This window comes from Meriones unguiculatus, chromosome 4 (assembly GCF_030254825.1).
Source record: "Meriones unguiculatus strain TT.TT164.6M chromosome 4, Bangor_MerUng_6.1, whole genome shotgun sequence".
NCBI classification, from domain to species: Eukaryota; Metazoa; Chordata; class Mammalia; order Rodentia; family Muridae; genus Meriones; species Meriones unguiculatus.
The window spans coordinates 111,871,421-111,897,014 of record NC_083352.1 but is presented as its reverse complement, the minus strand read 5'-3'; the positions used below and the strand labels follow the sequence as shown (position 1 = coordinate 111,897,014).

General features: G+C 54.3%; 1 protein-coding gene across 2 annotated transcripts; it reads right to left on the bottom strand.

The window, feature by feature from the left end:
• Window positions 1-4,924: 4,924 nt before the first annotated feature.
• Window positions 4,925-23,823, bottom strand: Peds1 (plasmanylethanolamine desaturase 1). Of its 2 annotated transcripts, XM_021637657.2 has the most exons (6): window positions 23,625-23,817; window positions 15,995-16,114; window positions 8,642-8,733; window positions 7,642-7,786; window positions 6,419-6,631; window positions 4,925-5,886 (listed from the first exon to the last, which is right to left on the bottom strand). In XM_021637657.2, exons 1-6 carry the CDS (start codon window positions 23,746-23,748, stop codon window positions 5,765-5,767), a joined length of 816 nt encoding a protein of 271 aa, XP_021493332.1. In that variant the 5' UTR covers window positions 23,749-23,817; the 3' UTR covers window positions 4,925-5,764. The 2 variants fall into 2 exon arrangements, with proteins under 2 accessions (XP_021493332.1, XP_060238782.1); XM_060382799.1 differs by lacking the exon at window positions 4,925-5,886 and having other exon boundaries at window positions 5,918-6,631; window positions 23,625-23,823.
• Between the last annotated feature and the right edge of the window lie 1,771 nt (window positions 23,824-25,594).

Below are 25,594 nucleotides of genomic sequence, written 5' to 3'. Positions count from 1 at the left end.
AATTCCCAGAGACCTGAGGACTATTTCAGTGGCTCTAAAACTCGGATTTTACACGGAAGAATCTGGGAAATCAGTACATCTCTTGGGGCCCAGCACATCTCAGATTCAGAGAAACACAGAAGGGGAAGGGCAAAGTCAAGCAGGTATCAGATGGGCAGAGAACTGAACACCGGATAGCACTCGGAGCTGGCAGGGGCATGGGGAGACAGGAGACTGAGACACGTCGCCTAGGAGGCAGAGGTTTTGCCAAGTGATTAAAATGGAGAGCAGAGACACCCTTGGCTTTTCCTGAGAAACTGACCTTGCATGTCCCATGCCCTCAGAAGCCAAGCCAAGGTCCTATGGGACACTGGAATATAGTTTGTAGTCCAGGAGGCTGAAAAGGCTCTCATCCCGTGACAGGTCTGATGAATGAAGGTGGGGTCTGGGAAAATGGCTCCGTTCAGAAAGCGCTTGCTGCGTGAACACAAGGATGATCCTCAGCACCCATACATAAAGCCCTGTGTCCTGAACAGTCTGCCATGTCTCGAAAAATAAGGTGGACACAAAGGAAGACGGCTGACATTGACCTCTGGCACCTGCATTCACGCGCACATGGAAACACACACAAGTACCCTCCCCACAAACACACAGAATTATAAAGACAGACTGCAACGTGGTGGCACATCCTACAAACCCAGCAGATAAATAAGGACTGAGTTCAAGGCCAGCTGGGACTACAAAAGAGACCCTAAAACAACAAGATCGGTCCATTCTCCAGCCCTCCCATACACTTTATTTTTGTATGTGTGGGTTTGCCCGTGTCTGCGTACCGTGTGCATGCAAGGGCAGAGGAGGGGACAAGATCAGTATCGATAGAGGGCAGCGGTGTCAGGTCCCCTGGGACTGGAGTGACAGATTGTAAGCCATCTTGTGGTGCTGGCAATCAAATCTGGAAGAGCAGCCAGTGCTTTTAACTGCTGAGCCATCTCCCTGTCCCCCAACCTTGGTCCATTCTAAACCTGGAATAGGGCCTGGATGGCTCAGAGGATAAGAGTTCTGGCTGCTCTTCCAAAGGTCCTGAGTTCAATTCCCAGCAACCACATGGTGGCTCACAACCATCTACAATGAGATCTGGTGCCCTCTTCTGGCCTGCAGGCACACATGCAGGCAGAATATTGTATAAACAAATCTTTAAATATCACACAGCTCTAAAAGAAAATAAGGAACCTCCCTGATTACGCTGGTAATCCCAGCACTTCAGCAGGCAGAGGCAGGCAGATCTCTGTGAGTTCAAGGCCAGCCTGGTCTATAAAGTGAGTCCAGGACAGCCAAGGCTAAAAAGAGAAAACAAAAACATAAAAGATGTTCTGTGAGGAAAAGGAAGGTGTAATGTCCCCCTAGAGAGGGGGAAGTAGAGAGAAGATAGGGTGACTCTATACTTATATACCAGACGTCAAAGTCTTGTCAAAGCCATATTCTTGGAGAGGCTAGTTGGAGGACCAAAGTTTGGTTCCCAGCACCCGCTTCTCCCCTGCCCCCTCATTGCAGGGTCGGTATTTGATCCTATTGTGAACCTTGGGATTGGGAACTGTAAAAACCTCTTTCTAGCTGTGGAGTGGCCCAGCCCCAGCACTCACCTTTAACGAAGAGCTAAATAAAGTCAACCATAGGTCAAGAGGTTAGACAAGAAACCAGCTGGCCGGGAGTAAACAGAAAGGAGGGACATTGAGAGAAAGCTATTCAAGGCCATGTGGAGAAAAAGGGGCTTTTGGCTTTTTTCCTTCTGGGATGTGAGCTGAGTAGGAAGATCAGCTGGGTGTTTTCTCTGCCTGGCTAGTAGGCTTTCATCCCCCAGTGTCTGGCTCCTGAATCTTCATTGGCAAAAATCAAACAATTGGGATTTTTTTTTTTTTAAATAATTCTCTCCTCCCCTCCACACAGACACACACACCGAGCATGTGTGCCTTGAGAAATGGATGGGGAGACAGGACTCAAATCTCAGGCTGCATCAGGGCTCAACGCCTTTTCTTCAAAGGGCCACAGAGTGGCTTGGGCGTCACAGGCCATCTGGTCTCTGTTGGGAGCATCACCTGAAGCTGGCTGGGTGTGGAGATGAACGCACCAGTGGATGACAGCTGCGTTTCACAATGGCACGTGAACACTCCTGTGTTGTGAAATAAACCCACTTCTCGCCCGCTGTCATTTGAGCCTTAGAAAACCAGGTGGACTGGATGGGGCCCTTGGCTGTGGTCAGCTGACCCTGCTAGCCTGCGCCATTCTAAGGCAGGCACGCATCGGCAGAAGTGGTGGGCACAGAAGATGCCTGCTCTACCTGGCTCTACCACCAGATGGCGGCACAATCTACCTAAACCCTGGCTTCTCTCAGCCCACCACCCAGGCATGCGCTCTACAACTGGGCTTCTTTGCCACCCTCTTTTTTACTTTTGAGACGCTGGATAAATTACCAACTAGGCTGGCCTTGAACTCCCTCTATCTAGAACTTGAAACCACCCCCTCCCAGCCCTGCTTTGGTCTCCAGAACAGCTAGAGTCACCGGCTCACACCTCATTTACTATCCCTAATGCTTGGAATAATGCTAACAGCCCCTCCTTCAGTGGCCGTGGCTGCTGGCCAGTTGTTGGCAAACTTTAAGGATAATGAAATGACAGGTTGTGGTTGGCCAATAAATACTACGGACTTAGCTCAGCAGTTAAAAAGTCACTCAGTAAGCAGTCATTGGGATCAGAACTGACATGCAGCCCCTGTCCATGGGCTGGGTGTCCCGAGTGCCTATACCCCTAGGTCAGAGATGGGGGAAGACACAAGCCTACAGCCTAGACGAGAACATGAGTCCCAGATTCAGGAGAATACCCCGGCTCAAAGGACTAGGTAGACATTCAGCGCCCTCTCCTGGCCTATAGTGCACCTTCACGTGTGTGCGCATACACACACAAGCATACGTATTTTAAATGTTTTTAAGATTGTCATTTTGTGTCATCAACAAGCCCCCCTTTCTCCTCCTTTGTTAATATTGCAGAAATTAGCCTAGAGTTTTGCTGTTTTTGTTTTAATAAAAACAGGTTTTTGCTTTTTGAGACAGGTTTCTCTGTGTAGCCTTGGCTATCCTGGACTTGCTTTGTAGACCAGGCTGGCCTTGAACTCTGACTGCCTCTCCACTCCCCAACTCCCACCCCCAGGCTGGCCTCAAATTTGCTTTGAACCTCTAACCTTCCTGCCTTAACCTTCTGAATGCTGGGATTAAAGGCTTGAACCACCATTCCTGTTGCCACAGAACAGCCTAACTAAATATACTACCATAATGTTGACTACTAAATTCTGGTGCCTTGGAAGTGCTTGTTCAAAGGACACATGCTGTCTCACCAAGAGGCCTATTCTGTTTAATCCAGGCTGTCTCTGCCCCTCCTCCAGCTCTCTGCCCAAATGGCTTCTCCAAGAAAGCTTCAGTTCATTGCTTTTCACAGACGACCACATCAAACTGCATTGTGAGCAGGGCAGGGTGGTGCACAGCTTTGATCCCAGCAGAGGCAGGTGGATCTCTATGAATTCAAGACCAACCTGGTCTACTGAGTGAGTTCCAGCCAGAGTGACATGAGACCTTGCCTCTTGAAAAAAAGCAAAGAAAAAAGAAACTACAGTATGTTTCCTTGTATTTATTGTCTCTTTTCCTAGGTCAGCTCCCACCAGTCAGTCCAGAGGTCTGGTCGTTGGTCTAGGTCCAGGCCATAGCCATGACACATATCAGGTGCCTATGACCCCTAAAGGCATTGTGGGACAGGCAACACACTGCTCCGTCACGATCTAGGTGAAATGCCCTGTGGATGGTGGCACACACAGTGTAATCCCAGCGATGTGAGATGAGAGTGCAGCAAAAGGATCAGGAATTCAAGACCAGCGTTGGTCATCGAAGTGTGAGGTCGATGGGTGTGGTAGGGCACACCTTTAATCCCACAGAGGCAGGTGGATCTCTGAGTTTGAGGTCAGCCTGGTCTACAAAGTGAGTTCCAGGGCAGCCAGGGCTTGATCCACAGAGAAACCCTGTCTCAAGATACCAAAAAAAATGAAGGGGAAGTTTCTGGTTTCCTTGAAGACTGTTTTGTGATGTGATGTTTTGCTGGAGGTTAGCTTGCAAGAGGGCATGTGATGTTTTGCCATGACCTTTGCATGACCACAGCTGCGATCTGTGGGTGGACTCTGGGGACCGAGATGTTGATTTTTGGATTGGCATCACTGTTGCTTGTCTTCATGCTTCCACACTTGACTTCAAAGAGAGGAACGTTTCAGAGAACTTCTTGGGGCAATTCCAACTGAGTCTTGCGGCTTTTGCTGACTTCATGTTGCTGCTCGGAGTTGGCCTTTGGACTGGACTGGTGGCATCCTGAGTATGGCAGTCCCCTAAATCATGGACCCTAATGGCAGGAAGTTGATAAGAGGTCTATAACCCTTTCCCCTACTAATCTCCTAACTAGGCCGGGGAGCTGGAAGGGAGGTAAAGGTGTTTAAGAACCCTAAACAAAATAGGTTTGGTAAAAAAAATCTAAGCCTACAAAGAAGTGAGGTCGCTTTGAGTAGATGACACTCTGCCTCAAAAAACAAAAATCCAGGGCTGGAGAAATGGCATGTAAGAGGCCCTGGCTTAGTTCCCAACGTCAAAGTGTTTCATAACCACCAGTAACTTAAGATCCAGGAATGCAATGCCCTTCTGTGACACCTGTGGGCATCAGGCACACATGTGGTGTACACACACACTCAGGCACACATGTGGTGTACACACACACACACACACACACACACGCACACACACGCATATGCACAACATAAAATACATAAATCTAAACTATGTCGCTCGTGTCAGGGGACAAAGGCCCTCAGGCCAGGGCTAACCCCTTCTATGCAGCCATCTAGAACCACGAGGCAGTCAGGGTTAAGGAGACTTTCTTTGTTATAAATATATTATATACATCCAAAACATGACATTAAAATATTACTCCGTTACAGAAAGATATTAAGGCTTTCTATTATTTACATTGACAAGCAAGCACCTTTAAAAAAAAAAAAAACCTAAATAAAAAAGCCTTATTCTCCCTTCCTCTGACATACTGGCCAGAAGGGACACAGTGTACCCTCCCCAAATGACCAAGCCCTTCAACAAGAGCTGTGCTCTATGAAGACATCTTCATACTGAAGACCTCAGATGTGGCTGGATGTGTGCACAAAAGTGGGGGAAGGGAAAAGGAGTATCCGAGTGTGGACAGGCTATTCTGGCCTCTCCCTGCCAGCTGCCCTTTGCCCCTTGCCTGGCTCTGCCTCCCTTGTGTGGCGGCCGGGGTGGTCCACCCACTTAGGCCTCTGGGGTCGGTTTGCAGGGCTGAGGGAGGATCATGATACAGGGACATTGAAGTGTTCTGGGGCTCTCTGGGTCACTGAGGACAGACCAAGTGAGTCGGCGAGCCCTGTGGTGTCCAGGGAGCAGGTGTGCAGTGCAGGGCAAGTGAGCAGGCTGGGGCTGGCCAGCAGGACCGGGCGCCCCCTCTGCAGTCAGGCTTGGCCTCAGAGCAGTTCAGTGGCCAGAACGGCCCAAGGAAAGAAAAGGAAAAGAGGAAATAAAAACTCGGTGGCTCAAGTATTCTGTGTCACTGCGGATGGGCTACGGGGTGCCCAGGCCCAGCCCAGGGGACTTCTCGTCATTGGAGGGGGTCTCAGGGATTTGGCAGATGGCTTCGGTTCAGGCTGGGGAAGGCTGGCGACCAGGAGGCGAGACACACTACTTGATCTTCTGGGCCCACTTCATGTCGTCCGCTCTGGGCTTCTCGCCCGTCAGGCCCTGGATGAGGTCCTCCAGGCGTCGCCAGAAGCCTATCACCTCCAGGGGGTAGTTGAGCCAGCCTGCAGCAGACACAGTCAGGAGACTGTGAGGAGAGAGCTAGCCTGCCCAGGGTGGGGTCTTCAGGAGACAGGCTGAATAAGGTGGGGCACAGAGACCTCCCATAAGAGGGGCTTGAGACCCTCCCTCAGGGGCCCCGCCCCCAATCACTGGGGTTTGTTTTTTTGGTCTCTGTGTAGCTGTCCTAGAACTCGTTCTGTAGACCAGGCTGGCCTCACATGAGATGTGCCTGCCTCTGTGATGGGATAAAGGTGTGTGCCATTCCATTTGATGCTAGATCCTAGGCCCAGGGCAGTAAACGGGCACAGAGTAACTTGTCTGCTGGCTGGGTGAGTGTCTGGCTGTGAATGTCACAACATCTGGAAGCAGGGAAGGGGCTTTGGTGTGTTCACAGCCCTGTCCTCAGCACCTAGGAGAGTGCCTGACAAACAATGCTTAATAATGGGTTTAATAAATATGTGTGTACTGAGGACACTGGGTTGGCCAAGGTTGTATGCCCTCCAACCTCCTGACCCTGGGGATGGCACCACCCACCTGTGGTGATACAGAAGTATGTCTCATGGGGTGCCACATGGTGGATGCGATGGTGTTTCCGTGGCAGGATCACGTGCCAGTCCTGCAGGACAGTGACCCAGCATGGTAGCCCCAAGTATGTGTGTGACCACTTGTGGATCTGGTTGGTGAAGGTTCCAAAGATGATCAGGCAGAAGACGAAGCATTCCCAGGGGTACAGCTGCTCCAGGGTCTCTGCAGGGCAAGGGCACGGGACCTAGTTGCCCCACTGGCCAGCTAGCTCCTGTGCCAGGTGCACCCAGGCCCCCCTCAGCCTCCCCTCTACCATGAAGCCTTCAGGGACTGGGATCTGACTCTTGCTGACCCTTGTGGGTTCCGTGAGCTTGGGGCAGGGTCTGGGTCAGGTTCTCAGGAATAGGATTTGAGGACACTCGTGTATTCAAGGGAGTGTCTCTCTTGAGGAAAGACATCTACAGAGCCAAGGAGGCAGGGCAGAGTCTGGAACAAGGGTTTTGTCTCTGTGGAGCCCTGTGGGGGCGTCTAGATCTCAACAGCTCCACACAGATCACCCTGGAAAGAAGCAAAGCCACAGGCCTCTGGAGGCCTTCATTTGTTGATTTCTGGCTTACGGGATGGGGAGGGATAGGAGGTAGGTCTGTCGAGAGGGGCCGCTAGGAGACTGTCAGCAGGGGTGGGGCCCAGCAGTACCCCAGCTCTGCCCACGGGTGGACAGATCGACAGATCCTCCACCCCTCCCAAAGGGAGGTGCCACCAACACCTCCAGCTTTGCCTCACCTGATGCCCAGCAGTAAGCTGGCTAGCTTTGGTATTCCTTCATTAATAGGCATTGTTGGTCTCAGTGAATAGTTCATTTTTTGTCTTTTTTTTTTTCTTTTTGGTCCTGGGATTGAATTGGGGCTCTGGGAACAACAGGCCAGCTCTCAACTACTAGGTCCCACCTAAGTGTGCCCTTTCCTTTAGGAAATATACAGTAAGGAGGGGGCGGGCTGGCAGTGCCTCACGGGGAGGGTCAAATGAGCAGCTAGCTCCATGGAGGAGGTGGAAAGGACCCTGGGAGCCAGAGTGCTGAGAAACTGGGTGTGCAGACTTTTTACCCAACTTTCACATGCGCCCTACTAATGGAGGATACTTTAAATGACACGAGAGGCCCACACGTATGCCAGGAGACTCCTAGGGCCTCTGTCCCCGACACCCAGGCTGAGGGGCCCCGGCTGCAGCCTCACCTGGGCTTTGGGTTCGGAACTTGTAGGCCATGTTCAGCAGCGGCAGCAGCGTCACCAGGCAGTTGTCACCGTTGGTCTCGATGAAGTCGTGCCTCGTGATGGCCGTGGGGTCGATGTGGTGTTCCCGGAATGGCCGGATGAAGGCCTGGGGTGGGCAGGGTGTAGATGTGGCCTCCCTGACAACTGTGCCCTCTGGACCCCAGACATGCTGCCTGGGCTCCACTCTTGGAGCTTCCCACCCTGTACCCTGCCACTGACACACATCCTGCCTGGGCCGAGGTCTGACGGAACAGAGCAAGATGGCTTAGAAAACTGGTGGGGACCTTCCCCGATCCTTCTGGGCCTCAGTCTCCCCACCCATACTGAGGCGCCACATAAACAAAGGGGACCCTTTTCTACCTGGCCCTCCAGCTCCGGCCTCTGGGAGCAGCCTCCCTGGCGCTCAGGTCATGCTGCCAGATGGAGCCTGCCCTGAGCGAACACACAGAGACCCAGGGATGGCTCACCCGAGTGCATCCATCTCCCCGGCAGTGACTGGCTGCAGGATGGGCAGTGAGAGGACAGCTGGGCCAGTGGGAGCAGGTTCTGGGAGTTTGGCTGCCATTAGGGGAAAATAATTCTCTAGGCAGCCAGGGTTGGAGGCCTAGCTCAACAGGGGAAAGCAAAAACCAGACAGGAGAGCCCAGTCTGAAAAGGTGCTCCTCTGGCTCAGTGGGGCTTTACCTTGGCACCGACTGAGTCAGAATCCTTGCCTGATGAAACTAGTTTGGATTCAATTTTCTGCATACCCCTTACCCTAATCCAAGCAGAGGCGAATAAGCCAGACCCTAGCTCAAGGGCAGACTCCATGGGGCTTTCTGACCTACTCTTCTGTGCTGTCACCAACCATGAGATCCTCAGTCCAGTCTCAGAAGACCGCATGAAGTGCGGCATCGGCTAACTGAGGCTCAGAGAGGAAAGGGGACTACCCTGGCACGGTCACAGGGCTCGACACACTCACCTTTCCCACAACGGGTAGATCCACAGAGCCCCATGTATCGGCACCCCAGTGGACCAGGCCAGACAGGAAGTCAGCGACAAGAGCCCCGGCAACTGTGGGCAACAAGAGTGTGAGCCAGGGCAGGGGCATGCAGAGACATACCGACCCTCCCACCACAGGCCACTCCTCCACCCTCTCACTGTTTGCTCATTTATTTCATTTATTCTGGGAGGGCAACACCACACCCCTTCCCAGTAGACAGAGCCTCGGCCTAAGTCCTGGCTCCGGTCTGCACAGAGCAGACTCCTGCTGTGGTGAGGGTGTACCTGTCTTCCTGGACTCCAGTCAGAGGCCTCAGCTGAGCTGCCCAGAATCCCAGCACTCGGGAGGCTGAGGCAGGAGGACCCACCGTTTGAAGCTAGCCTGGGCTACAACAAACAAAAGCAGTACCTCACCTGCAAGTCTCCATCCCACCTACCCGCCTAGCTTGTATCAGTGATGGACTCAATCCTTTGGGCTTTTCCTTTGTTTGCTTTCAGTCTGCTCAGAACTAGCTTGGGGCACCCCAGGGAGGCTAATAATACAGTCACCGCGGGCCTCAGACCTGGACCTACTCCCACCTCCATCCCGAATGAGCTGAGAGACACAATACGTGGTGATATCCCCGTGTCCCTAGTGACGATGAAGAGTGCAGTGGTGACTGTTTAAGAAGCCCTGTCTCAGTGGGACATGGACCTTTGTTTGTGGGGTCTAAGGTCTCTTTAGTAGCCTTTGGCTCACGTAACAGGTGAACTGCAGGCGGGGGGAGAAGGAGCCCAGGCAAACGAATGGCAAGTAGCACAGCTGCTCATAACTTGCCTTAGATCCATCTGGCATAGCAGGACCCATGTACACACGGGGAAACTGAGGCAGAGTGGCCAGCAGTGTCTCTCCACTACTCTCTGGTCCTCTGCCCTCACTGTTCCTCTCTGTTTGGGACATTCCTCCTTTCCCAGGATGCAATTAGGCAGCTTCCTCTGCTGCTTTGGGTTCTCGCTCAATGCCCTTCTTAAGATCTGAACGTCTCCAGGGGCTTCCTGGAATCCACCGCTCCTCACTCTCCTCCCAGCACACCTGTCCCTTAAGTTTTTACTCTCATGTCTGGGCTCGGCACCGTGGGCTATGGTTTAGGGCTGGACCTTGGTTCTGTAACATCAGTGGGCTCAATGACACATGGTGTACAGTACTGACCCACGAGAGCCGCTGGAAAGGCGGATCTGTGCAGGCCCATGCCTCCGCCTCCCTGACATTACTCTCTGTAAACTGGCTGTCTGAGGCCCAGGTTTCTGAGTTGCAATGATGTCCTTAGACCTTTGTTGACAGGGGATCAAGGCCTTGGGGTACCCTGAGGACTGCAGGTGAAAACCCCTGGAAACTTCCCTGGAGAGTGAGGCTGGGACCCGGGGACAGGAGTAAGGGATGCACGCCACTGTGGGAATGGAATTCTAGTGTCCACATCTGTTTAAAGGTAGCTGCTGAGGGTAGGTCTTCAGAAGCCAGGGGTATCTGTCCATTCACCTACAAATTCCCACCTACCTAACCAATACCTATGATCGCTCATCCCTCTACTGACCCACTCACCCAACCCAGCCATCCACCCAGTTACCCACCTATTCCCTGTCTCTCTATCCTTTCACCCCTCGAAGCACAGGGCGATGGGGGGAAAGCAGTGGGCCACAGATGAGGCACTTGCAAGCTCCTAGGGCAGAGTAGGTGGGAAGCCAAGGATGCATGGAGAAGCCGGTGGACAGACAGGCTGCACTGCCTAGTGCTGGGCACTCCTGTTGCCCAGTGAGGACATACTGGCAGGCAGAGGACTTGCTGCTCCCCTGTACCCAGCAGGCCTGGCGCCTTACTGAAGCACCTATTTCGTACTATGAACACTGTAGACACATTTCCTCTAAGCAAGGGAGGCCCTGCCTCTAAGCACACGGCGATGCCTCTTGCCTCCTCTGGGCCCAGTGTCCTTACTTGCTTCACGAGAGGGCTGTGGTATCTCCGGGGCCTACTGCAGCGTCATTAGTCAGATTTAAACGCTGCCTTCATGGCAAACAGTTCTGGAGAATACTGGATGCCTGTGGGTGCAGCATGGTAGGGACTCTGAGTCCAGGCGTCTTGCCCTGAATGGCGGGCTCAGGGTGTGGGTGAAACGATGTCCTCCTTCCCCAGGTATGCCTCACATTTGGTTCTAACTGCCCCTAACCTGCACACTGTGGAATGTAGGCTTATGTGGCTCCAGGCCTCCACGTTGAGTCTAAGGGCCAGGAAACTTCCTCTCCAGAGGCAGACTCGAAGGCTGTCAGGTAGGCTCTGTGGCCACACAGGCTGTTGCTATGGCTCAACCCTGCCAACATCACAGGGCAGCCTCAGGCATTGTGTCAGCACATGAAGGTGAAGGCTAGTCCCCCAATACCTTGTTTCTAAGTATTTTCGGTTTGGCTGCTTCACTGGTATAGCTCAACTGCAGCCATTCATTGCAGTGTCACGTACACTGACCGTTTCCCTTTTTGCTGCTGAAATCTGTTCTGTCATCTGGGTGGGAGGCACACAGCCCTCCACTGGAATCTGACTGACTCTAGCTGCATTGCTCATTCACGGAAACGCCTGTGTGCTCACAGATTCCCTCATTCCTTGGGCTGGCGATGGCAGAGATATTGTGTTTTTGAGACAGAGACTCATGTAATCCTGGCTAGCCTTGAACTTCTGATCTTTCAGTCTCGGACTGTCAAGTATGAGGGTGACAGGTGTGCAACCACACCTGGACACACAGACACTGGTGCTGGGGTTCCTCCAGGGCTCTCTACTTCCAGAGGCTGGACCTCTTGTGGCTTTGGCTAGTCCAGCCAGCTTCCCCTGGGGATCCTGTCTCCACCTTGTAAGGGCTGGGATTCCTGGCAGGCTGCTGCAGGCACTTGGATTCTCTCTAAGAGTGCTGGGATGTGAACTTTGGACTTTTTATCTTCTGAGCCATCTACCCAGCCCCGAGTCTGACCCCCCCCCTTTTTTTTTTTTGACAGGGTTTCACCATGTATAACCTTGGCTAGCTTGGAACTTGCTATGTAGACCAAGCTGGCTTCAAACTCAAGAGATACTCCTGCCTCTGTCTCCCAAGTGCTGGGATTAAAGGTGTGCACCGCTATGTCTGTCTTCTGCCTGACACCAGAAAAATGCCTTCTTTTTTTTTCTCCTTCTTCTTCGTTTTTGAGGTTGACATTTTTGCTTTTAAACCAGAGCACAGCCTTCAATGTCTCACCACTTGATCCCTGCAAACCAAGGCCAGGTCTGTGTGATTAAGCTCTTTCCCCTTAACTGTCCTTGGCAGTTAATCCTCTGTGGTGATCAGAACATGGAAGAACAGCATTAGAAAGTCAAGACAGGGTGGCCTTCAGGAGAGCCTCTTACACCCGGTGCTGTCAAGGGGGAACGTGCATTGTGTGGGCCTTGCTCTCACTGAAGCTTGGGCTGTGAGACTGTCTCAGGAAAAGGGGAGAGTAACCCAGAAGGTGCTCCCTGGTCCAGGGCAAAGTAACCTCACAATGGCAAGCTGCACTTGCCTGCTTTGCTGATCTGCTCTGCTGATTCCAAAATGACCTGGGAGAGCATCCTAGTAATTCCAACCAGTGGCCCCGAGTCAGCAAAGATGGCTGGTACAGAGTCAGAGTAAGAGAGACTGCTTGCCTAGTCTGTGCAAGGGTCCAAGTTCCATTCCCAGCACTACTGAAAAGCATAGCAAGGGGCCAGAGCACCTCTGTAGCTCTGGCATTCGGAGGCCGAGGCTGGAGGATCAGGAGTTCCAGGCCAGTCTGGGCTACATGGAGAATTCCAAGGCAGCCCAGGTTATGGCCGAGAATCTGGCACAGTCCAATGACCCTAAGTGAGGAGGGCTCTGACAAGTAACCAGACTAGTGGCCTAGATGGTACCTGGGACAGGAAAAGGACCCTGGCCATGAAACCAAAGGCAAGTGACCAACAGTACAGTATAGGTACAAAGCAGCTCCACTGGGCACCAACTGGCACAAGTGCAGGGCTGCCTTTCCTTCCACCATTCCTGTAAACCTGAATTGGCCTTAAAAAAAAATCAAAACTGCTGGGCTGTGGTTCAGTATTCATCTCACACGCATGAAGCCCTGGAGTTCTGGGTTTGATGCCAATCTGCAGAAACAGCCACTACATAATCCCAGCACTCTGAAGGTAAAGCAGGAAGATCAGGAGCTGATGACAGAGTTCAAGACCCTGTCTCAAAACAAAGAGAACCATCTACTAAAACGTCATAACCTCCCTTCATGTCCAGTGACAGGCCCCATGACGTCTGACCTGCCGGGGGCCTCAGAGCTGCTAAAGCTGGCAGGGGGCCTGTCCAAGGTCATCCATGGCAGGGGGCAAGAGGGCCACCCTCAGCCTCATGTCCAGGTCTGGGAAATGGAAGTCACACAGGACTCATGCCCCTTAAGCAGCAGAAGCTAGCCAACGAGGTGAAGGGTGCAGAGCTCTGGGCTCTGGCACAAGCTGCCCAGTGGCCTGAGTCTAGCATCCCTTTGCCGGCTTCAGTCTTGCCATCTGTGGGATGGCTGGCACTCAAGGGGACATTATTGCTGGTGTCAGGGATGATCTGGGTGAGAGAGCTTCCTTTCCCACCACATGAAGTAATGGCTCTCAATTCCTGGGGTCTGGTCACTGTTTCTAGGACACAAATCCCAGGCCACCTGTTTGCCCGCTAGTCTCCTTTAAAGGGGGGCAGGGCGGCAGACACAGACACACAGAAGTCTCTTTGTTCCAGCCCTGGTGACGGCTGGCGGCTGGCAGCTAGCTCGCCCTGGGAGCAGCTTTGGCCTGGTCACCACCCTTCCCCAAAGACACCAGGAAGGGGTCAGGGATGGCTCAATCTAACAACAGCGACTGTGGAGGCTGGGTGGAGGTGAGCTGGGCGGGGCAGACTCAGGCATATCATCAGCTGGGCTTAGTTAAAGTCAGATACCTGAGGCCTCACTGCTGATCCCTGCCCTCCTCCATCTCCAAGCTGCTCCCTTCAAAGACCCACTTCGGCCTCTGGGTTGTGTTCTCCCCAAGGGAAGGAGAGGCTTGTCAGTCACCAGGGACCTTCAGGCCCAGGCCCCTTCACTGCGCCATCAGGCTGGTGTGCTGTCCACTCTGGTGGCACCTTCTCTGGGCCCTGCCGCCTTCTCAGTTCTCCCCATTCCTCGGGCTCTACCTGTTCCTGCTCTCCAGCCAAGGTCTTCCCCCAGGCTGTTTCTCCTCTGCCACCGGCTCACATCTTGGGCTGAACTTGGAATTAATCCCTTATCCTACCTACCGCCCACCCTGTATCCTGGCTGTCCTTGGAGCCCAAGTGCGCAGTTCCTCTGAGTCTGAAGAAACCACCACCTCTCCTTGGCTCCCTGGACCAGAAAACATCTTCCCATGGGAAATTCACCAGTGACTCCCCACAACACTCAAGATAAACCCAGTGACCTCCAAGGTCCTGTCCCACTCGCCCATCTGCTTTAGTGAGCTGCCACCAAACCTATTTTCTTTGACTAATTCCCTCTAGATGCACCGGCTCGCACAAGCCTCAGGGCCTTTGCACTTGCTGTTCTGCCGCAGACACAAGCCTCCTCCTGTATCTTCTCCCCTGTAACAACCATGGCTTTATCTTGATCAGCCCTCAGGCATTGCATCACACAAGCCTGGCTTTACCAACTGGAATCCTCTCAGTTTGAGCTCTGGTTTCCGGGGCTGCCCGGGGCGCATTGGGAATCGCTGGATAGGAACGATCTGGCGCAGTGCCCTCAGCTGCTACCTTCGTGTTAACAGACAAATCAGGGCGGCTATTTAAATCGATTGAGGATTGTGCAAACACCACTATCAGGGGATTACCTGTTCTTATCAGCCCAGAGGCTAGGAGCCATGGGAGAGCTGGCCACCTCAGCTGTGAGGATGGGGCTGGGAGCTGCAGAAACCCAGGTCTCAGGCAGGGCGGGGACGTGGTGACCTGCCTGTGACACAGATATTGAGGGAGGGTGTGGCTCAGGTGCCTAGGTGAGGGTCAGCCGGCAGCTAACAAAGCTGGAATCTCGTTCTGTATAATAGCAATTGCTTTGTACAATACCGATACCAGGGAAGTGGCCAACTCTGGGCATGACCCAGCAGGTGCTCGCAGAATATCCACTGTCAACCTGAGCAGGGGCTGAGGTAGCCTTGCTCAGTCACCAAATCCTCCTGGCTTTCCTACAGCCCCAGGAGACAGCTCTGCCACAGGCTCAATGTTCATGACATCTGCTGCAGCCAGCCCAGCTGAGGCTGTGGGAACCTCCTAACCCCTGCTGGGGGTGATTAGGGGACTCCTGCAGGTGAGGCCTGGGCTCCCAAGAAGGGAGCAGGTTAACCTCTCCCCTGTACTGAGAGAGAGCTCGATTAGCAGGCCTGTACACTATTGGCTTAGACAGAACACATTTAATGAGATTGTAGAAGCAAAACCACACGGAGGGCCAGGGAGGACCAAGGGTACTGCAGCCCCTTGGCTAGCCCTGGAGCTCAGGAGAGGAAGAGGACAGAGGCTGGAAAGGAGGGATACAGCTGGAAGCAGGAATGCCGCTGGATAGTAGGACCATGTGCGCCTCCTCTGAGCCCCCAGTTCTCATCAAGAAGATGAGTGTCAGCCTCCATGCTTGGCCAGGAGCAACACCAGGATTTCTCAGCAACAGGACCCCACTCCATGCTCACCATCCCAACTCACTGCATCGTCGGCACCTGCCACGTACCAGACCTTGCGCCTGAGGCTGGGATACGGCGGTGTATGAAACGGGGAAAAAATATGACTTCTGAGTTGATGGAGACCCAGCAGGGTCAGGGAGACGGTGTGTGGCAGGGCTTTGCTGGTCAATTTGGTTTTTGAGAGGGCCTACCTAAGCAGGCCTGTCGGTCGATCCCCGAGATCAAAAGTGGGTGTCCTGACCAGGGTGACAGGCGCAGTGAACAGATTGTACAAAGGCCCCACGGAGCGGGGGGGAAGGAGGAGCGTCAGCTGAGAGTGTGTAGCCAGCATGGATGAAGAGTGACAACTAGGGGCTGTCAAATGGAATGGCCACCATGTCAGCACACTGGACAAGGGCAGTGGGAGGCCCGGAAAACAGCTGGGAGAAGGGTGCGGGGGAGGGGTGGCTGACCTCCACAAGTATTCTGAAAGAAGAGTGCTGACATTGGAATGCAAGAGACAGGAGCTGGGGGTGGAGTCCGCTCCAAGAGGGGGGGCGGGGCTCCCATAGCTTGTCCTTGATGCAAGACCAGTGTTCCCTTGCACTGGGGTGAAAGAACTGCCGAGGGGTCCTTGGCACTCACCAACACCCAGGATGACGAGGGGCGTGTGCTCCCATCGGGCCAGCAGCAGGAGGTGGACCAAGTTGTGGGCGATGAGGCTGAAGCACAGGATCACGGAACACCACTCCTGGAGGCGCTTGCCTGTGGAGAGAGGGGCTGAGTGAGGCTCAGGCTGTGCGGATCCTCAGTGGTGAGGGGGTGAAGTGTGCCAAGCACCCCCAACCATCCAGTTCACAGACAGCACCCCTGGGCACGAGGTACATGCCCGTGAGGCTGGGCCTGCAAGCTGTAATTCTCTGATAGACGGGTCCCAGTGCTGGTTTCTCTTCAGGCTTTCTGGGGACTCCTGCAGGAACTTGAATGATCTCCCTGCATTTTGACTGAAGTTTCCAGGTACTACTTGTTCCCTGGGTAGGTGGTCATTCTGAAGGTATGGGCCATGGCTGGCCTTTGATCCCTCAACCCAGGGACATCCTGAGCCTGCCCAGCATCCACGGAGCAGGACACAGGCCACCAGCCTCAGGGTCAAAGAGAAATAGGGTGTTGGGGACATCAGACCTTCCACGGTTGGAGCCTGGATGGCTGCAGCCAGGCAGGAGGGTGGCCTCTGGAAGGCTAAGGTGACCAAAAAGGCACCACACCTGAGGAGCTGGATGGCAGCATTCCACTTTAAGTACAGTCACAGTTTATAGACACATAAGCTTGGGCAAGCAGAGTCATTCCTTATGGCTTTGGTGGAGGTGTCAAAATTCTGGACATTACCCAAGGGTCCATGGCCGGGGGCGAGCCAGAATTTCCCCACTCATGGCCTCCGTGTTGCCCAGGTTATATGGAGGTGCAGCGAGCAGTGTGAGAAGAAAGCAGCTGACAGAAGAAAGGACGGCGAGCTGGCCCAGCTGGAACAGTGTGCCACAAAGCATGGACACCTGACATCAGTCCCCGGCTCCCACCTGGGAGGAGAGAACTGAGTCCTGAAAGTTGCCCTCTGACCTCCACAACATGTACTAAATACACACAAACAATAAACAAGAAAATTATGTGTAAAAAGGCGGGCAGTGGTGGTGTACACCTTTAATCCCAGTGCACCTGAGAGGCGGAGGAAGGAGGCTCTCTGAGTTCGAGGCCAGCCTGGTCTAAATAGTGAGTTCCAGGGCAGTTAGCATGCTACACAGAGAAACCTTCTCTTGAAAAACAAAAAAGAAAAGAAAAGAAAATGTGTAAAAGCTCTTAAAAAAAAAAGAAAGAAAAGAAAAAGAAAATAGTGAGAGATGGAAGTGTCAGGAGCTGAGCACCACACAAAACCATATAAAAAGAAGCCAGTAAGCCGGTTGGGTGGGTGGCTTGGTGGGTGGTTTGGTGGCTTGCTGCCAAGCCTAATGACCTCAGTTCAATCCTAGGACCTACATGATGACAGGGGAGAACCACCTCCCACCAGTTGTCCTCTGACCTCCACCAGGCATGCACGGTGGCACACATACACACTAAATAAATAAAGAAAAAATGCAAAGAATACCTCTAGACCTCCCCAGGCTGCCTGCCCATGCGCCCTCTTTGACATACCACGTCAGGTTGTTTTCTTTTGACAGTTTTTATTTTTATTTTTTGTTTTTCAAGACAGGGTTTCTCTGTGTAGCCTTGGCTGTCCTAGACTCACTTTGTGTACCAGGCTAGCCTTGAACTCATAGAGATCCGCCTGCCTCTGCTTCTCAGAGTGCTGGGATTACAGACATGTGCCACTGTGCGGGGTTAAGTTTGTTTGTTTGTTTGTTTTTTAAAGAAATAAAAATGGGGGACTGGAGAGATGGCTCAGCAGTTAAGGGCACTGACTGCCCTTTCAGAGGACCGGAGTTCAAATCCCAGCACCCACATGGCGGCTCACAACTGCCTGTAACTCCAAGACCTGCCACTCTCATGTAGATATATGCAGGCAAAACACCAAAACACCAATCCACATAAAACAAAGGTAAATAAATTAAAAAAAAAAAAAAAAAGGAAAAGAAAAAAACCAGGATGTGAGTGGCAGTCCTTGTGCCTGTCTCCCAGGCAGCTGGTCTCAGAGGCCAGACACTCTTAGTGGTGACAATGTGATTACCACTATGCTTAGCATCAACCCAGCAGCTACTGGGCATCAAAAACCTGCCCAGAAGCGGAAGCAGTCCCAGGCAACTCAGCATGGCGGCCACAGAGGGATGCCAGGGTCTCCTCTCACCCTTCCCCCGCCCTGCTCCTGCTGCCCTGCTTTTGTCCCTTATTCTCTACCATACTGCTGTCCTGGTGAAGGCTCCTCTACGGGGTTAATGAAGACCCAAGCCAGGTCTGCTGCTCCTCCCCTTCTGCCCCTGCAGACCCCTAAAAGCCTCTACCTTACCTGTTCTGTGATCCTCTGACACCACACACACACTCAGCTGTGGCCCTACCTAAATGTAAGCTCTTACGTCAAGCTCCCTTTCCAGAGCCCTGGCACTCAGTCAGTGTTCAATAAATGCTTGTGGAATGAGCAAGCCTAATCACAAACCACAGACTATGCCCCCAAGTCCCATGCTCAGCACTACGTAGGAAGCAAAGACTAGGCCTCATCTTCATCTTCATCCACGCGGCAGCAGGCTGTCCCTGATTGCTGGAGCCAGAGCCAAGGCAGCTGACCCAAGAAAAGGCTGACACTGTGGGAGGGGAACTCAGGGTCACCCACCCTCTGCTCATATACGAAAGAGGACAGCAAGGCCAAGGAAGGGCAAGGCCCCCAGAGGTCACAGGAGCAGACCTGGGCCTAGGGCTTCTAGTCTTTCCTTCTCAGCTGCGCTATTTGTGAACCCCAGAGGAGTCATGGCCTGCCTACCTCTTCCGGTTCCTGCTTGTGGGTAGGGCCCAGGGCTCAGAAGCAGGAAGCCCCAGAGGCGGGGGAAAGGGACACAAGGAGGAGATGAGGGACAGGGGACTCTCCCTGGTGACCCGCTTGGTTACCTGCAGGGACTGAGGGAGGAAAGATGGTCAGAGTCACAGCCAAGGACTGGACTAAAACAATGATGATAACGATAACCGTGGCTGGTGCCCACCACGTGGGACCAGGAGCGGCTGCAGACAGGATCCTCTGGTCAGGCTGGCTCTCATTCTTTAAAAAATGTGATCTAAACTCAAAACCATACACAGACTCAGTGCTTGTTAGCCCTGAGACCACAGGGCTGTCCCTCCAGGCTGGGCAAAAGCCACCATCCAAGGGCTCAGGGGTTCCAGGTTCACCAAGGGCCCCATCTGCTTTCAGGCCTGTCTGTCTAGCCTCTGTGGTCATGAGTTTTGAATTCCTAAGTGAGACCCAGCCAAGGAAACTGAGGCACAGAGTCGGATGTGGGTCCTTGCCTGGAAACCTTGGGTCTAGGCTTTCCTGGTTCCTGAGACGGTTCAGTTCTCACCTTGTTGGGCGGAAGAGCCCCGAAGTCTGAGTCTTTTCCTCATAAAATTCTCTCACTTTGGATCTGGGTCTGACTGCAGATGGACCTCAGGCCTGACCAATAGAGAGCACCCTAATAGAGTACGCTAACACACCGCCTGCACGGCACAGCACTCCGTGTGCTGGGACGGCCCTCCCCACGCCAGGGAGACCAAATACCTGGCTAAGTCATGCATGACTCAGGCCACCAGCCCAGCGGCCCACAAAATCAAGGGGCCAAAACAGAGTCAACTTATAAATAGACAGGCTAGGAAGGTAGGGAAGCCTTTTACTCAGGACTCAGGTATCCTAGCCTCTACCTGAAGGCCTGTTTCAGGCCTACAGTGACAAATGCAGATAATCTGGACCAACCTGTGGCAGTGACTGCCCAGGCTAGGGTGGCCGCCTGCTGTCCTGGGCGCCCGTACGAGCTGGGAGTGGGGCCTGGCGAGGGGAGGAAGACCCGCCTACTTCACAGCCCAAGCTTGGCACCAGCCTGCCTCTTCCTTCCCCAAATAACCTACACTTGTGCTGGCCTCTGGCCATCAGGAGATCCTGTGCATCAGAGAGTGGACAAGAGGGACAGAGGATAGGACCAGAGGGGGGCAAATGGGATGAGAAAGCAGAAACCAGGGGCATACAAAGATGAGCCCATAGGGAGAAGACCAGCAAGAAAGCCAGACCAAGGTGGAGACAGTGGGACCAGGTCTGGCCAGGGGCAGAGCCCACAGTGGCTCTAGGCCCCTGTATTATGGCTTCAGTCAGGCCCATTTTAGAGAGAAGCAGAAGCCGGGTCCAACTTCAGGCCTACAGGCTCAGCCACTACCCTGTGGTCCTAAATACCTCTAGGGCAGAGGGCACTCACACCTGTCCAAGCTGGCGGACAGTTGGATCCGACACCCTTACAGCTGGGGCACCTATGGCGTGGCTTACATGGTGGGCTGCAGTTGATACCTCTGCCTGCCACCTTGCCCAAGAAGGTGGGAGGGAGGACCCATCAAACCCACTATGTTCCTCTTAACCCTGGCTTTTGGCTTACTGCTGGGAAACTCCAACCCAAAGTGGAACCCTGAGCAAGACCTTCAATGGTTCCAGCACTGCACAGAACTAAGCCCAATGCCCAGGCCCCCAAGGTACAGTGGTCACTATAGCTTCACTCCTGATCACGCCCTTCTATCCTGCCAACGCTGGTCAGAGCTCCACACACACACACTCACACACAGCAGGCCGTGTCCACCTCCAACCCACAAACAGGCTCCGCTGGTGTCCTGGAACTTGTGGCTAACTTCTACAGCAAGGTGAAAGCTAAGAAACAGGAAGTGCACCCACTCCACATCTGTCCTGGTCTGGTGGGTAAGCCACAGGGGAGCAGGGAGTGCTCCACAGACATGGACAGGGTAGTCCCGGGGGCCACAGATTTCCCCGAAAGCTGGGAGCCAAAGATGCAGACCTAGCTCTGCCTTTCCACGGCAGCGGCAGGGCCTCACCTTGAATAGGCCTGGTGTTTGAAGACAGGAGAGCATGTGGGGAGAATGCCCGCACAAGTCAGTACTCAATACATGTCATCCCTCTTCATTTACCACTACCAGCTCTCAAGTGACAAACCACATTCTGCCCCCGGAATCTCAAGAACCCACCCTGGGACCCAGGACTTCTCGCTCTGCTCCAGCCCGCAGGCTCCTCATGCTCCCCAGCCGTGTTCAGGCACAGTCCCACTCCCACCTCAGGGCCTTTCCACTTGTTCTCTGGGCCTCACACACTCTCAAGGTTCTCTCTCTTCTGCCCTTCCTCCCTTCAGCTGCGTTCAAATGCTGTCCTTTCAATGAAGCCTGACGTAGGCTCTCGACACCACAACCCCCTCCCTAATATTTTCCCTGCTGCTTCTGCTTCATGGCATTTGCAACCCTATGTCCATGATTTGGGGAATCACTGCCTGGCTCCTCAACCAAAATGCCAGCTCAAGTCCTGTCTGTTGCTCTGCCCTCAGGGCTGAGACTAGAGACTGGAATAAGTGTACCAAGAGGGGCCCGGCATACATGAGGCCTGCTCTCTCATTTCCCAGGTCAGGCCCAGAGAGGTCAAGGTAAGACCACACAGCTGGTGGACACAGGCAGAGGCACACTGTGAGGAGAACTTGGAGGAACCAGTTTGACCAGTCTTTCCTTCTCTCTCTCTCTCTTTCCAGGTCAGCAAAGAAGGCCTTGACTGAGGGTTTGGGGCCCCAGGAGGCTGTCTAAAGCTCCAGGCTTATTCTTCAGGGACTGATAATGAATCATAAAGGAGGGCTGAGAAGTGGCTCCCAGGGGAAAAAAAAAAAGCAAGAGGAAACATTTAGGGCCAGTAGAGAGTGGGCACAGCACAGTCACCCACTATAAATCAGTAACTTTCCATTTGCAGGTTTATATGTCCGAGGACCAGCAAGACAAGGCTTGCTCCAAGCTCAAAGAGGAGCAGGTGGCCAGGTGAATCACAGGGACCTCCTACTGTACGCAAGGCCTAGTGCCAAACAGTGGGTGCCTTAACAGTGTGTGATCACAGCCACAGGAGCAATAGAAATTTTACCTGCGCCTGTGGGAGAGGAAAGGAAACCAGACTAAAGAGACATGTCCCAGGCCACCCAGCTAACCACTATGAATGCCACCAGCCTCCCCTCGGGGAGATCATGTCCCAAGGCTGCGTGTAGGGTTGTGGGCCAAGGACCCAGCAGAACACACCAAGCACCCAGGACAAGCTGGAAAATCACACATTACAGACCCATGGCTGGGACAGTCCTTAAGGACCTAGGACCCAAAGCGGAAAAGCAAATGGCCCTAAACATCACGTGCCACTTATAGCTTGAAAGAGCATCAAACCCACGCCAGGCAGGGCAGGGAGCCAGGCTGGTAGTGAGCTCTGCCCCACCCGGGCCAGGGCTGTGCCCTGTAGCTGCCCAGCCAAAGGAGAGGACAGAATGTTGGACAACAAAGAGGACTCATGGAGACACCCTGGCAGAGGGGCCTCAGGTCGCCATCTGATTCTGGAGTGCACAGGCATTTCCTCAACCCTTGGGGACACCCAGCCAGGCGGTGAGATTGCTGAGGCTCCCTGGGAGCTGTAGGACAGGATGGAGCCAGTGTCTGTTAGGGTAAAAGCCCAGGGAAGAGTAAAGAAACTGGAGGGGGCCTGGCCGTGGGGAAAGTGGGAGAGCCAGGGCAAGGGGCTCTGAGTGGTGATAAGGGCTGGGGAACAAGGGTATCCCACGAAGTCCTCATGAGGGTGTGGGAGAGGAGAGCCTGACCTGGCCCACGGTAGGGTCCGAGTCGCTGCCCAAAATCTACCAGTAGGGACCCATCCGGAGGGGGAGGGGATAAGTTCACCGCAGAGACCGTGACGGGGCTTAGGAGAAGAGTGCCCCGCTCTGCAGCTGAGATCCAAATTGGGGGCCTAGCAGTCGGAGGGCTGATAGTGCCAGAGTAGGGATGGGTCAGTTTGCAACCCAGGGCCCCAGAAAAATGCACAGGGTGCAGACTCCTAACGTGGGGGTCCTAGGACGGCGTTGAGTTTAGGTGGCTAAAGGCAGTGCCTGTGGCTGAGGAGCTGTCTGAGGCTTGGCTGCCTGAGAACCGGAAGCCTTGGACCGGGTCCTGGGGACACAGGGCAGGCTAGGGTGGGGTTCCTAAAATGCCCAAGGTGCCCTGGAGCTAGAAGTCCGGATGTGCCGTGCAATGGGGCTGTTCCTCCATCTAGGAGTGTCTCTGCGGCACCAAAACCTCACGGCTCCGTATAGGAAGGGATCCAGTTGGGGTCCCTAAGTCACGGGTGTGCTCTTTGCAAGTTGGAAGCCCTAGAGTTCCTCTTTGGGTGGAAGCTAGGATTGGGATGGGGGCAGGGCTCCGATGGGGCTAGGGTTGGGCTGGAGTGGGATTCGGATCCAAGGACGTCCAAATAAGCTGGAGTTCGGAACTGGGTGGAGTTCACATCTCGGGATTTCGTGTGGGGTGGGGTTCGGATCCGTGGGGGCTCGGATGGATTGGGGTTCAGGTGGGGATGAGGTTCGAATTGGCTGGGGTTCTGATCTGCGGACTTCGTATGGGTCGGGGTTCGAATCCGAGGGCTTCGAATGGGTTGGGGTTCGGATCCATGGGGCTCGGATGGGTCGCGGTCCGGACGTTCGGACCGCCAGGGGTTCGGTCGGGGTGGGCCCGGCGCCGAGCACCCATCAGCCCGCAGGCCCGCTGCCCGTCCTACCTGGAGAGTAAAGCGCCGCCAGCTCCCGGGCTCCGGCGTGCTGCGCGCCCCAGCGCCGGCCCTCCGCCGTCTCGTCCTCGTCCAGCTCCGGCTGCCGGCCCGGCGCGTCCTCGGCGCCCGCCATGGCCCGTCGCCCGGCCCGCCCGCTGCGCTCTGCCTGCGGCGGCGGCGGCGGCCGCGGAACCGCGGCGAGATCACGCCGCCCAATGACCAGCCGGCGCGGGGCGCGGCGGCCGGGGCGGGGCCTCGGCGGGGCGGCGCGTCACAGCCAATCGGGGTCCGCGCCCGGGCCGCGCCCCGCCAATCGCAGGCCGCCGGGCCTCAGCCGTCCGCGGCGCCGGGGGGCGGGGTCGCAGCTGGACGCAGCTGGGCGCGGAAGGGGGCGGGGAGTGCGCGTTCCCGCTGCTCCCCGCGGGCTGGCGTGCCGCGCCCGAGCCGGGGAGGACGCGCCGGTGCATTAGTCTTCTCCTTGACTTCGACGCGCGAGGCGAAGCGTCTGCTGAGTGCACGGCTGCTGCCGGACGCGCATTCGGCAGGAAGCTGTTCGGCCGAGCGGCGCATCGGCCGCACGCGCTACGTTTCATTTTCACTACGCAGGACAGTCTCGCGTTCGAGGCCAGCCTGGGCAGCATGCGAGTGCGGGCAACCTGGGCTACAGTGCAAGACCCAGTCGCAGAACATAACGAGTGATGCTGCCTGGGGGTGGGAGAGGCCCTCATGACCACCTGCTGGGTGCCTTTTCCTCTAGTCACTGTGACATCACCTTCACGCTTGTCAGCGCTTGTCATGAGTAAAGTCTTCCCAACAGGAAAGGGGTCCCTGAAGGCGGGGACTCCTCTGCCTGGGACAACAGCTGGCAGATGTTAGAAGCTGAAACAGAGGTTGAGTGAGTTCGGGTTTGGAATATCCTTCCGTCTTCAGCATTAAGAGAGCTGCAGGCTTATGAAAAGTCTTTAGAGGACGAAAAACAGCGTCTGTCCCGGGGCTGCAAGCCCGAGAGGGGACTCGTTGAGGGAACTTAAGATCTGAAGGATCTTTTCAAAGCTCCATCTTAGTTCTTCTCTGACATTTAACCCTCATTCCTCAGCCGCCAGCCTCCCCAGGCTTTGCGGTGCCCTCTCCCCTCCCTGCTCCTTCCCTGGGTAGCCTGTCCCCAGTCAGTTCCCAGCTCCTTCCCTGTCCCTTCCTACGCCTTCTCAAAGGAAGAGCCACTTGTGGACGGCCATCACAGGCTGCAGCCCAGGTCCCTCCTGGTTCCGATGAAGCTCGAAGCCTTGCACTTGTATTAACTGCACAATTTGATTTGGGATGTCAGGGTATGCGTACTTGCTTTGGTGGGTTCCGGGTCTCAGATCTTCCGTAACAAGTAGGCCAAGGTTGCAGAATTTCCGCTGGAGTCAGGAGGTAGCCTCAGTGGCAAAGCCTTGTGATTGGCAGATAGCCCGAACCTAGTGTTTCACTGTTCTTCACAGAGCAGCAGTCTGACCCTACAACAGTCTCTGATATTTGCCAAAAATGACCGAGGAAGTCCCTGCCTATAGTTTGTTTCTTTGTTTTGTGTGCATGTGTGTTGGTGTGGTGTCTCATGTGGAGGTCAGAAGGCAGCACTTGGGAGTTGGCTTCTTCAGCCTTGTGGGTCCTGGGCATCAAACTCAGGTTTTCAGGCTGAGAGTGAGTGTTTTGACAGATGTCACCCTGTAGGGTTTTGAGCAACAGAATGACCAGATCTGATTTACATTCATTTTTTTTTCCCTCGGAACCAGTCATGGAGGCACATGTCTGCCATCACAGCACAAGGGAAGTGGGAACAAAGGATTAGGAGTTCAAGGTCATCCGAAGCTACAAGGCAGGTCCAGGCCAGTCTGGACTACAGGAACCCAGCAGTGGTCAGTGGTGGTTCTCACCTCTAGTCCAAGTGCTTTGGAGGCAGAGTTAGGTGGATCTCTGTGAATTCAAGGCCAACCAGGCTT

Coding starts and splice junctions, on each gene's coding strand:
- Peds1 (XM_060382799.1), bottom strand. CDS start 23,748: ATGGCGGGCGCCGAGGACGCGCCGGGCCGGCAGCCGGAGCTGGACGAG. Junction 16,115..23,624: donor GGCGGCGCTTTACTCTCCAG/GTAGGACGGGCA, acceptor CTCTCTCCACAG/GCAAGCGCCTCCAGGAGTGG. Junction 7,787..8,641: donor ATCTACCCGTTGTGGGAAAG/GTGAGTGTGTCG, acceptor TGCCCACCCCAG/GCCTTCATCCGGCCATTCCG.